At 33.2% G+C, this 14196-nt stretch overlaps 1 protein-coding gene across 19 annotated transcripts in view; it reads right to left on the reverse strand.

The window, feature by feature from the left end:
* Window positions 1-3885: 3885 nt before the first annotated feature.
* LOC124952009 (glutamate receptor ionotropic, kainate 2) overlaps window positions 3886-14196 on the reverse strand; it is an 82817-nt gene continuing 72506 nt past the window's right edge. For 7 of the 19 annotated variants that reach the window (XM_047501254.1, XM_047501251.1, XM_047501253.1 and 4 more), the window contains 5 exons: window positions 13846-14010; window positions 9163-9263; window positions 8068-8275; window positions 5719-6081; window positions 3886-5417 (listed from right to left, as the gene is read on the reverse strand). In XM_047501254.1, coding sequence (XP_047357210.1) covers window positions 5284-5417; window positions 5719-6081; window positions 8068-8275; window positions 9163-9263; window positions 13846-14010 — 971 coding nt within the window. In that variant the 3' untranslated portion in view covers window positions 3886-5283. Of the gene's footprint in view, window positions 5418-5718; window positions 6082-8065; window positions 8276-9162; window positions 9264-9365; window positions 9617-12685; window positions 12880-12909; window positions 13614-13845; window positions 14011-14196 lie in introns of those variants that run through there. The other 12 variants (XM_047501256.1, XM_047501255.1, XM_047501257.1 and 9 more) reach the window with 12 other exon arrangements.

The raw sequence follows: 14196 nt of genomic DNA on the forward strand, positions 1-14196 counted from the left end.
ATTTTCTCTATTATTATGGAACGAAAAATGAAAATCAGAAGTAACCGCGTCACTTATGTGTACTATTTACTCAGCGTTTAGACTTAGTATTATTGTACTTAATTTTTCATTTTTCGACATTCCGCTGATATCTATATATCTGTGATATATATTTATATATATATATATATATATATATATATATATATATATATATATATATATATATTTTTTATATAAGACGACAGAATTTATTAATTTTTTTCTTTCGAATTCTGTTTTATCGATCGCTGATTAAACCAAAACTACAGCGCCAGTATTATATTAGTGCCTAGTATCAGTTACATTAAGTAATCTTAAACCAAATTTAATACCTTAAATATAATGCGTTTTGATATGATTTATATACCTTTTATGATAAAAGAAAATAAAAAGTAACATTAGGAACAGTTGTTATTAATTGAAAGATTACCGACGGTCGATGAAAATGAACTTCTTTTTCTTTTTTATCTCACGGATTCAAACAATTTAAATTCTATAGTTTCTCATTTACGATTTCATTAAAATATTTAAACAATAATGAAATTGTCGAACGATACCATTAGAAGAATTTGCATTTACTTTTGATATTAAGTCGATAAGTTTACAAAATTTTTTGTCAGACTATTTTGGCTTTGTCGATATTTCAGAGTTCTTCTATAAAAAATGACAATTTTTATCATTGTCAAATCATAGCAGCAGACTTACATAATACAATGATACAGATGTTAAAACACTAAGTTTCCTATTATATGCCATGTTAAAATAAAAAATGTTGTTTTCTTTTCATTCTAATCTCATCTATATTCCAAAAAACTTATCAATTAATTTACTGTCGATGTTATTATTCGAAAGCTTTATTAATTCGAACTTATCAATTTATTGTTCTGGTTATTTTCGTGAAGTTTTTTGCCGTGAATTCGTCCGGTGGAACAAAAAAGAAGCTTATTCACGGACAATTTTTATATCGGTTGTCAAACTATATTTGATAATAAGAGCACATCAATCAATTACTAATCAATATGCAAATTGTCAAGGGTCGACACGCCCATAGGGAATTCTTCATTTAATTCGGATCTCATATACATAGCGAAAGAGAGTTTCGTTTTACGAAAGAAAAAATTGAATAAATTTTATGAAATCTTCTTTCTAATAGTAGCCTTTGAACTTAAAAAATGTTTTGGTACTTTTTCATTCAGGTAGTTTTGAAAAAGACGTAAGTATTACGATTTTAGGATATTACGATTATTAATTTTCTCTTTCTTTATCTTCTCAAATGAAAAAGTACATTTGAACTTTAACGCACGCATTAAAAAAAAAGCATATATATATGTAGGTCGTCTATAGGTTAATTAATCGTAGATGCTAGCATCGAAGATGGTAGAGTCTTTGTGATTTTCTAACGAATTGATTAAGAAAGAAAACAAACGTAATAGAAAAATGAAGAAGTCGTCATAGACGGTGGTCGTTTTGAAGCGGCGTCTTGACATTAATCGACGGCTTTTAATTTCAATCGATAAAATAGAGATCAAAGTAGACTATTCGTAACGTTAAGTAATTTTAGTACGCTATTATGGCATTATGGACGAAAAAAATTAATAGAAAGTTTCAATTGAAAACGAACGGTTTCGATTTCGACCGCGTTTAATCGATATTGGAGATTGACCTAAATTTTAACATGAACCCTTTGAAATGTAACTGCCAGTTAAATGAATGCAATTTTCAATATAGAGTGTTGAGAGCCGTCACTTCGCGGACAATTTAGCTTTTCATTGGTACGGTAATAAATGTATCTTTTGTTACGAGAGCATGAGGAAGGTGTAATATCATAAATATACAAAAAGGTATGCTTTTATAAATGGTTCATGTCGCTTTTTATCTTGCTCCTTTTTATACTTGTATAATTTAATAACTGTTTTATTTTTAATCTTTCATTATGTAAAGTTATAAAAAAGCCTTATACGACATTTCCTGGTTGTAAAAAGGCGATTATGTTGATTTTTGGGGCAAAGTAAATTCATTCAAATCCTACGAGATTTTCTATTTCGAGCGTAAATACGATGAATAAGAGATAGATAGAGAGAGAGAGAGAGAGTGAGACAGAGAGAAACAGAGAGGGAGATAGAGAGAGAGAGAAAGAGAGAAAGAGTGAGAGTGAGAGAGAAAGGATGAGAGAGGGAGAAATTTGAGGAGAAGGATGACGAGTAACGTCAGAAAAAGGAATTTGCATAAATAATATATCGAATAGTGCAACTTCCGAAATAAAAAGGAATGAGATAGTTCTACTTCGATAACTTCGAATATGTTCCTTTTGAAATTATCCTCGGTGATTGATGAAACATCACAACATCGATCGTTTTCTCTTCCTCTCCTCTTCCTCCTTCTTCTTCTCTTGTTGTTACAAACGACATGTCTTCACTTTTGTTTGTGAGTTTCCTAAATACATATCTGTAAAGAGAAGGATAGTTAAAATGGAACCCTTTCCGTTTTTATTTTTTTATACGCAAGGGCTATCGAATTAATTAGAAAAGAGATGGTATATTTTTTATTATACACAATACTACTGTTTAATTATGAAATGTCGATAACACGACGTTAAGTCGGTCTTCGATGCTTTGTTCTTTTCTTTCTTTCTTTTTTTTTTTTTTTTTTTTGTTTCTGTTGTCGGCTTCTTTACTTCGTTTTTTTTTCTCCCGACGTTAATAACAGATCGAATTTACATGGTCTCATCAATTCGAAAATAAAAGTAACGTCTCGCAATTAAATTGCGTTCCGAGACAATACCTCATTATCGTTTTTACATTATATGTTGTTATTTTTTGAAAGAAAAAAGAAAATGGAACATATCTAATAAATCTGTCAAATTGTGTAACTAACTACCTTTCTCACTCGCTCAACTCTCTCACTTTCATTCTTGAAGAAATAGTCGCACGATACGCATGATACCATTTATATTATACAATTCTCACAGACGTAACATTAAAAAACGAGTGGCCGATTTAAATCGTCGTTGTACATGCGTTTTTCTAATATCTTTTATCTTTCGTGAAAAACACACATTCGCTGTATATACACATAATTATATATATATATATATATATATATATATATATATATATATATATATATTTATATATATATATAATATATAATAAATTCGCGTCGATCGTGTCAAAATATGATTAAGATTCTTATCGACTTATCACACCTTTTATCTATGGTTTACACGTACGTTAATACAAGATATATATATATATATATATATATATATATATATATGTATATATGTATATCTATATATGTATATCTATATATACATATGTACAAGTCGTTATACATGCAAACGATATCGTTTGAATGTATTCAAAGAGCTAAAGTTAACTTCCAGGAATTAATTACTGATCCGAGTGTTTTCGTTTGGAGCTTTTTCTTAATGAATCGTGCAAACTCGTTTAATCATTCGTCATAGCGAGAATGCTCCGTAGGAAAATATTTTCTGTAACGTTTTTTAAAAATGTTTTCAAAAACATTTTTAGAAGGTTTTGCGAAATTCTATCCGTGTTTTTAACGTCGTTCGATGTACAAATGTAAACATGTCCGTACGTAATCGTTTATGTTTGAATACAAAAGAAAAATTATCATCCGATAAATTCGACTATTTAAATTTTCAACGCGTTTCATATTTTCAATACATGTGTATCTAATTTGGTCGAAACTCGATAACGATCCATTAATTTATTTTTCACGTATGTAAGCTCGAATCGAGTTTAGTTGTAGATAATATATATGTGTATATGTATATATACAAAACGAGTCACGATCGATTTGAATTATGGAATTTTTGAATTATTTTATCTATGGATTTTGTTTCGCTTGAAAATTGAATTCGCGGTTTGGTCTTCGTCCTTTTTTCTTTTCTTTTCTTTTTTTCATTTTTTTTATTTCCTTCGAAATTCGAGCATTCCTTCGGTCCTCCAGAATTACTTTGAAATACCTATTCGCTCTCGCCCAATATCAGTAACCCTACGTTATTGTGCATTTTTACGATATTATTACGACGCCTTTAAACTTTATTCTGAATGAAAATCTTGGTAATCGATTTTTTGAATTCGTTTGAATAATGCGTTGAATCGTGCGTCGAAAGTCCGAAATTGGACTCGTACAGATCGGATTATTAATTGCGTAACGTAGCTAAAGCTATTATATTTAGGCCATCGTTTTTAGCGATACCTTTAACTTTATAATTCACGATCGATCAGACTATAAAACTTTGTCCGTACTTCGTCGATATCGTATTCGACGTTGCGAATAATAATTTATAAGCTTGGCAGTGATCGCTTCGAATTTGGTCCGACTGCAACGACGTACGTATATTTTTTGGCTCATCCTTTCGATTTATCTCACTCGAACGTTTCGATAAAGCGATATTCGAGAGATTGAATTGCTTTCTCTTTTTGTTTTTCTTTGTTTCTTTTTTCTTTATTATTATTATTATTTTTTTTTGTTTTTTTTTTGTTTTTTTTTTTTTTTTTTTTAGAACAAGTCTCTACAACAACAAAGTAATAAATAGTAATGTATGAATAGTTTTTTCTCATTCTCCTATCAAATATCAATCAATCATCATTGGTTGTTATGTAGGTTCGCCTTATCGAACGTTAAAAAACAAACTAAAGTATTTCGATCGATATGTTTGATTTTATATTCGAACGTTATTCCTTTGTATTATCAGAAACAGGTATTTGTCGATCTAGCGAATGATTTTATTCTTATCAAGTTAGATAGTAATTATTAATTCATTTTCTTAATTGACTTTAAATTCTGAATTCGAGAGAAAGATAAAGTATTGATGATTTTTAGGGAGAAAAAAAGGAAACAAAAAAACAAAACTAAAAAAGAAACAAGAACAAAAAAATTGCCTCGAAACATTTCTCTCGAATCGTTTAAAGACGAATACCTGCCTATCGGCGATAACGCGTCCGGAAACGCATTCATTGACGTAACGTCAGCAGCGGCGATAGCAGCGGCAATAGCAGCGGCAGTAGCAGGGCAGTATCAACAGCAGGCTCACGGAGTCACGGAAAAATTTTCGGTCATCCTTAGTTCGGCGCATATCTCGGCGGATTTCATTCGTTCGTTCGTTCATTCCGCCGACTATGTGTGCTATAAACACGTCTCCTTTTGATTGATCACATTGATCACAACGGAGGCTTGAGTTGGCAGCTCATTTTGGACGGGCACACCTGTAGGCACCTCCTCTAGTATCGGTCAAAGAGTCGTCGTCCTTGAAACCGCTGCAGAAGGTGGCGGTGGTGGTGGAGGTGGTGGAGAGATCACAACGTCCGGTTCACCCCCTAGATCGCAATCGAATCTCCAGAGGATGCTCTCAGGGTGGTCACCTCCTGTTTAAAATTATATTCCCCTTTTTATATATTTCCGATCGGATGACTGATCATTTTTATATTTGATAATATGCTTTTACCTAACCGTTAGAGTTATGAGAGACATTTTGATGGAAACGATAAGAAGAGCAAAAATGATGAAGGATGATGCAAAGAGAGAAAGGGAGATAGAGATAGAGATAGATAGATAGATAGATAGATAGATAGATAGATAGGCAGATAGATAGATAGATAGATAGATAGATAGACAGATAGAGAAAGAGAGAGAGAGAGAGAGAGAGAGAGAGAGAATTGCAATTACTGAGAAACGAGTCTTCGTCATCGACATCGAACGCATCTAACCTTGACCCAAGACGATGCCTGAAGAGCCCCGTCTCTGTTTCAGTGGGGCTGCTTGGTGCTTGTGCGCGTGACTGTGACTGTGACTGTGGCTGTGATTGTGTGAATGAGAGTGGCAGTGTATGTGACGTGTGTGCGTAGGTGTGACTTTGCACGCTGGCTGTGGTGGCTGCTGCTGCTGCTGTTGCTGCTGCTGTTGTTGCTGTTGCTGAGGACGAAGATGAGGATGAGGCCTGTGCTAGGTGTTCCCGCCACGGGCCGCCCCCACTTGATCGAAGCTCAATGATTTCTTCATCTCCGTCATCGGCAATGCACCACCCTCCTGCTGAGATAGGAACAAATATGCGTGTTAGGTATATCGCGTATAATAATAATATATCCAGTTATAATAATGAAAAGTAAAATATGAATAAATATGTAATTTTTTTTAGCGAGTTTTTATCGTATCACGTCGGTGATTTTGAATGAATTAATTAATTCATTATCGTCCAATGAAATTATATATGTTGTATTATTTTTCATTGCTCGTTAGATATCGTAAACGTATATTTTTATCGATTTCTGTTTACTTTATTTGTTTTATTCCTCTTTGCCAAATTTCAATAACAAAATGTTTGATTTTCAGTGTAAATTCTCGTTGAACAGTTTCGATTAAATTTATTGATGAGGTTAAACCAAGGCACCGTTCCTAACTTCTCTGCTTCTGACTAAACTTTAAATCGAGGTGACAGGTACACGATGATAGATCGCTAAGAAGAAACGATAGACAGAAATAGTGAAAACTTATAACTTGCTTTTAATCAGTTTCCTTCGTACTTTCATTCACTATTTTTCTTTCGATTAAAGACATTCTAATATACTTCAATACGGTTTATAATTTTTTTTGAGTACATTGTGAAATATACACTCTTTAAGAAATAATATGATATATTTTTAAATAATTTCTGAAGTATATAATATATTCTTTGAAAAATAATATGCATTTGTATTCCTAGTAAAAAAAAAAAAAAAAAAATATTTAATCGAACGTTTTCTTGCAGCTATCGCGAATGTTGGATGATGATCTTGAATGTGTGATCTGGTCTGGAAGAATCACTTCCGTAGCTATCACGAACACTATTCACAGATTTTCTTTTTCCAAGGCGGCTACAATTTTTTACGCTCCAAGACGTTTCTTTTGCACCTCTTTGAACGGATCGTTTTAACGTGAAATATATAATATAGATCAGTGGTGTGCAAAATGCCTTCTTCACATAGAAATATTATGTGATTTTAAAAATCTTTTTAGTTCTATATTAGTCTGTACTTACATGTACATATATAGAGCTTGTAATAGTTCGTTTTATAAATAAGAAAATATAAATAATCAGAATTATGACTTTGAAATTTCATTATTCTAATTCGAACTATTGATATTGATAAAAATACTTTTATTAGATGAAAAGAAAAAAAGACAGAGAAAGTTAAGATACATTCGCCAAAGAGAGAGAGAGAGAGAGAGAGAGAGAGAGAGAGAGAGAGAGAGAGAGAGAGAGAGAGAGAGAGAGAGAGAGAGAGAGAGAGAGAGAGAGAACGAGATGGAGAGATATAAAGAAATTATTTATGAATAAAATGACACTCGTATTTGAGATACTTCCTTGGTATTCATGATGGACAATTCTGTTTTTTTTTTTGATCGCTTCGAATGATTTATAATGCGAGCTTACCTGTCAGTTAAGAAAATTTCTGGGTCCATGAATGCCATAACATTGTTTTCACGATAATAATAAAAATTTATTCTCATTTGTTATTAAGAGGAAGTGAAAATATATCTTTTCGATAACATTCACTTAAACGAGCTTGCTTCTCGTACAATTTTATTTTCATAAGGAACAATGTCAAAATCAAATTACATACCGTGAAAACGAATGCAGGCTCTACGACCAACGAATCTTATTCTTTCGAGAGAAACGCGACTCATTCGTGCTCGAAGTAACCATATACTATTATCCTTTGTCCTCTTTCTACGTTTCTCGCTTCATACGCGACCCTTTATTTTCGATAAGAGAAAGTGGAACGAAAAAAGTATTGTTCGAAATAAATAACCAATTGTGAAAAAGATTAGAAAGAGAGAAAGAGAGAGAGAAAGAGAAAGAGAGAGAGAGAGAAAGAGAGAGAGAGAGAGAGAGAGAGAGAGAAAAGAGAGTATACCACGCGGCACGTCAGATAATAGAGAGCTTAAAGGAAAGAAAAAATGATAATATTTCACGAAAGAAATAAAAGAAGAAGGATCGTTGGTCGATGGGCCCTTTATGAGGGACAGGACTTACACCATTTAACCTAGGTATATCCAAGCTGGGTACATATGTCGTCTCTTCGTGCCCACTCGAATAATATCTCATCCTTCTTCTAGTAGCATGTGGACTGCAACGGCCGCATGATACAGGGACTGAGGAATTCCGCGATTTTGAAGCTGGCCTCTGTCGCGATCCACAGTGCACGGCGAAACGCAATTCGGAGAACATTTCGGCGCAGAGTGACTGTAGGGTCCGTTCCATTATATACCGCATGCAAGCACGGTGCATGTATGTGTATGTATATGTATGTATGTATACATATATATATATGTATGATATGTATGTTGTATGTATGTATATATATTTATGTTGCATATATGTATATGTATGTATATATGTGAAAGCATATGTACGTAAGTATATGTTTGTATGTATATGTATGCGTATGTATATGTTTGTTTATTTGTGTGCAACGGAGAGGGTAATAAGGAGAAAAGAGGATAACCGGTTAGAGAGAGGGAAGGAGGGAAGGAGGCAGGGAGGGAGGGAGGGAGGGAGAGAGGGAGAGAGAGAGAACAGGAAATAGATTCGCGTCGATGGTAATAGTAGGAACAGGTGCAACGTGCGTGCGTTACCGTTGTTGATATCGTCGTCGATGATGAATGTTGCGATCGTTGAGAAGGTAACGAAGAATCCAGCAGGTTACAGCAACACCAAGAGACAATACACAACATAATCACAACCATCATTCAACCATGCATGCAAATAGGGCTCGACGATTTCCTCTTGTCCCTTTAACTTCACCCTTTTCAATCTCTCGCAAACCCAAACTTTAACATTTTTTTCTTATTCTTCGTTTTTTTTTTTTTATTTGTGTTAGAAGAAGAAGAAAAAAAAGAAGAGAAAGAAGAAGAAGGAGACATTTTTTCTTATTATCATAGAAATTATTGGCTTGTGTTTTTTTGTTATCATGGTCGAGTGATGAAATGAAGAGAAAGATAAAAGAGAGATAAAAAGGGGAAGGCTCGAGAAGAAGAAAAGCAAGTATTTCACGCTCATGCAGCGGAGCGACTTAACGAGAAAGTACAAAAGTTTTGCGCAATTATAGACATCGAATGAAGTTCACTTACCCTGTCGGAATGAACGTTTTTCTTCGAATTCCAGCAAAACTCGAGAATTGCCACTAGGATTGCTAGAGCAAGGCCACATAGTAGCACGACGAAGACACCACCTAGAATGGTAAAAAGTGGAAGCTCATTATTTTAGTGTCAATATCTCTCTCTCTCTTTCTTTTTTCATTTTCTATTTCTAATTCCGTACGTGGAGAACTTACGGATTTTTAACTTAAACGCTGTTAGATGCTAGGAACATCGAAATGTTGACTTGTGGATCTTTCTTTCTTTATATTTTATGTTTCTTTGTTTCTTATTATTCTTTGCCTCATTCTTTTTCACTTTCTCTTTTTTTCTCTCTCTCTCTCTCTCCTTTTCTTTTTCTTCTTCATTTTCGTTTTTCCTTTGTTCACAAAGTTTCACAAAGGAAAGACGAAAGTCGAGGGAAACATCCAAAGAGAAAAAGTTTGAACTGTGAGAGAGAGAAAAGATAGATATAGATGTATGTGTGTATACATATATATATATATATACATATACAGAGAGAGAGAGAGAGAGAGAGAGAGAGAGAGAGAGAGAGAGAGAGAAAGAGAGAGAGAGAAAGCATTGGATGGAGTAGAAGAGAAAATCGTGCGAGCAATATCCATGAAGAGCGTATCGTGGCTATCGCTAGAAAACTACTTTGTCCCGTGGGTGTTAGCTTGGAAATGGAGACGCTTTCGAGTATACTTCCGTTAAAATTTCGTTCATAATTCGAATGATTTATAGATTTTCTCTCCTTTTCTTTCTTTCTTTTTTTCTCGTAAATGATTTTCATTACCTCAATTGTAATTTTCATTATCTAATTTGTGATATTTATTCTCATCTTCTTTCGTTTTTTTTCTTTTTGTTGTTTACGAACGAATTACTCATTCTCGCGAATTACGTTTTATTAAATATTGATAATTGTTTATCTTAAATCAACAATTTATTATTCACGAATAAATTTTGTCGACGAAATAAGGTACGTAAGCGGGTTAGAAAGTTAAGTAGAACTTTGGAATTTTCGCATAGCCGCGTGAATCTGAGGTTACGTGTATATAAACGTATTCAGAGTATATGCAGTTTCCATAAGTTATCAAATTTATACTGATTTTAATTCATTATCCATTCGAGATAATGAATGTGTAGAATTCGAGATATATGGAATCGCAGGTGTGATCGAAATATTTCTACTGAATACATATATATATATATATATATATATATATATATATGTATATATAGCGAACGAGAACGATATATATGTATATATATATATATATATATATATATATATATATATATATATATATATATATATATATATATATGTATATCGTTCTCGTTCGCTACATTAAAAAACAAAAAAAAGGTTTTTTTAATGCAATATACTTTTGTTATATGTTTCCAAACTCTTATAGGACATCCAGTACATACTAAACACGTATGCATATACTTATACGAGAAGATTTCTAAAGTTGTTCTTTCATCGATGGCAAGTTTGCACATGGACTAGGGAAAACTTTAGGAATTTTCTTATAGAAGAGAAAAGAAATACGACGAAAGGAACGTGTTACCTTTTCAAATTCTTTCGCGCTAATGAACTCTACCCTTTTCGAAAGGAGTTGAACGGAAGGACGATCGCAACGACTTGCACGTATTTTATCAAGAAAGAAAGTTTTTCTCGCGACGTGATCATCTCGTTGAAAGTTTTCCGTTTGCCTGTCCTAATAATAGATTCGAAGAAAAATGAAAAAAAAAGAAAACAAAAAAGAAAATTACTATTACATAGTAGTAAGTTATATGAAGAGTCATAAGTTAGTAGAGTTGGAATTAAGTAAGTACTGGTAGTAGGTAATATCTTTTTTCTTTGGTAGAATGAATTTTAGGCGACATGTATACCCAGAGACGGTCGAAAGGGACTCAAGAAGAATTTGCATAACCGCGTAACGTGTGATTTAGGTGACATTCACAACGTATCACCGGAAGAGACCAAGTTTCGCGGACCGTCGCGGATGTATCTATAAGAGTGTGTATATATATGTATATATATATATATATATATGTATATATATATATATATATGTATATATATGTATATATATAGATACGTGTGTGGTTGTATAATATACTTATATACATATATATGTAGTAGGTCCATCTATGTATCCATGATTCTCTCCTGTCTTTTTCTTTGACCAAAGATAGCAAAAGGCACGTTAGAATTCTAAGAACCTCTGAATTCCTTGAGATCCTTTCCAACATCCCTTCAGAAACTCAAGTACTAGCCACGACTAGTTCGAATTACGCGAACCTTTCTCACGAAAGTTCATAGAAACCTTCTCAAGTTATAATTACGAGGAAATTAATGGAATAAGACTCTCAAAGATTGGATCTAGTACGAACGAACTAGAGAATTACTCTCTGACTCTATGTCAAAATTTCATATTATGTTATTGTCAAGTAATCGGTTAAGTATGATCGAAATGTAATTTCATTCAAATGGAATATATAGAAACTTTGAAATCAAGTCGATTGAAGGTTATTATCGATAGAATTTTAATTCCATATGAATTGGACAATACGCTAAATTGGATGTTTGTAAATTGTACGTGTGATGTCTCTTTGAAAATAACATTTCATTTTACTCGGAATTATTTTCTCATAATGTAAATTTTTGCTATAGTATATAGATTCATTAAACCTAAATGCAGATACAACCGCAAAGTTTATTTTCGAAATTAATTTTATCTGTCCCGAAGTTACGATATCATAAATTAAATCAATGCTAAGTTTCCTTAAATGTTTATGTTTCTTCGGTAAAAGATAAATATCCGAATGAAAATAAGTACCAACGTGTAAAACAATTTTCAATGAAAATATATTTAGATAACTAATAATGTTTGCTTTTAATCATCGATAGTATCGTTTGCGAGTAAAATATTACATAAGGTGATAGATTAATAAAGGCAGGGTTCTTTTGACAAAAAACGAGATGCGGGAAACGGTGAAAAGTTTGTACGGTACAGTTGGAACTTTGAATGTAAGATGACGACTAATATAAGATGTTACGTTTACTTTTTTTTACTCTGGGAATAAGCAAGGGCATCGTCTTGAAGAAGAGAGCAATTAGTAGCACGGTTACAGTTTCAGAACATTTTCCTCCAAGTAAAATACGACATTTTCCGTACCGCCGATCGCGAGAAGATTTGTATCAAAAATAAAAAGGGATAAAACAGACTGGCAAACAATTAAAATGTTTAAGAGGAATAAATCCTAATAAATCGCGAGATAATTTATTAATCTTTTCTTTTCTTTTTTTTTATCTTTCTTCTTTTTTTCTTTTTTATTCAGGAACGGCTTATTGGTCAACGATTCGCTCATCAACGACGTAGAATATTCGATGATATTATTCAAGTATAATTTTCCTTCAATTTTCTTTATGACTTTTTACTAATATAGGAGAGAGAGAGAGAGAGAGAGAGAGAGAGAGAGACAGAAGAGAAGAGAAAAATTTCACTTTACGATCGTTAGAGATGTAAGACCGAGAGATAAATAGCCGGCAACTGGAGTTAGATTCTGCTACGGGTCCAGGCAAACGGCAGTCGAGTTATCGTCGAAACATGCAATTAGCAGTTCTTCTACAATTTAGTGGGATTTTCCTTGAAAAGTCGTGGAGACCTCTTTGCAATCTCGTTGAGTATCTTCCCGCCACTGGTAAAGTGTATACTTATCTAACTTACGAAGTACATCGAGGGAGAAGGAAAAGTAAAAAGAGGGAAAAGCGAGGAAGGTCATAAGGCGAGATTCCTTCGAAGGACTGTTACTGAAAACTCACAGAGAAAATGAAAATGCAACGTCCTATTCTTTCCCTTGTGTTTCTTTTGCGGTTGAAAGCATTTTCTTTTTTATTGCTCAACCAGACAATAATCGTATCAACGAACAAACTCTATAATTTGTACACACTTATGTGTACTTATTTCTCATCGGTAATACCTATCTTTTCCTTTTCCTTCTTTTTTCTCCTACCTTTTTTAAATTTTCCACTTGACGTTACACCAGATATACCAACGTTAAATTTCTTTCTGTGAAAAATTCAAAATGATAGGGCGTATACTTTAAGGTTTATGCACTTACAAGGATGCAGTCATACGTGCATAATGCGTACAAATCAGGACTTCTATTTGGTAACACGTTTTATAAAATATAACGTTCGTCAGAGGTGCGTTGAGATTTTCAAAATTTCCTAAGCTTGCGGTGAATACGATGTTTCTGGTTGGAACGATCTTCGAGTTTATGTACAACCTTCGCATTTACGTTTGAAGGATGTAGTAAAGCATTTGCATGTTAACTCGTACGTTCGCTATCATTGTTGCGCAGTGGAACGGATTTACGAGTACGACGTAGAATCGATTTTTCTTCCTCACAGTTTTCCGAATTGCGAGTAACTGTAAAGCATTTTGTACAAAAAAAAAAAAAAAAAAAAAAAAAAAAAAAAAAAAAAAAAGAAAGGAAAAAGAAAAATATCGTTTTCTGAACGACAAAGAAAAAAGAAAAGAAGAAAAAAAGAAGAGAACGTGGATCGACTTGTCGTCAAAGCGTTTCGAGATTTTCTCTTTTGCTTAATACGAAAAAAGGAAGATAGGTTATTAAAAATAAATGATTTTTAAATCTTCTTACCGATATTTTCGACCCCAAGAGCACTAGCTTTACTCTCCTTATTCTTTTCATCTCTGTTACACACGTCTCCCGTATTCTTCCACCACTTATCGTAGAGGATCTGTATTACACCTTTCTCCTGTAGCTCGAGAATAGCTAGAGATATTTTATCCCTCCAGGGTGAGCCTGCATATAAAAAGCCTTCGTTAGTTTGGTCAAGGATCTTGCTATATTTATCCTTTGCTCTCTCTCTCTCTCTCTCTCTCTCTCTCTCTCTTTCTCTCTCTCGCTCTCGCTCTCTTTCTCTTCCTCTCTCTTTCTTCTTGCCAATTTTCATTTCTACGTCTTTCTTTACTTTCGTTTTATTTACAA

This window comes from Vespa velutina, chromosome 10 (genome assembly GCF_912470025.1).
Source record: "Vespa velutina chromosome 10, iVesVel2.1, whole genome shotgun sequence".
Taxonomy (NCBI): domain Eukaryota; kingdom Metazoa; phylum Arthropoda; class Insecta; order Hymenoptera; family Vespidae; genus Vespa; species Vespa velutina.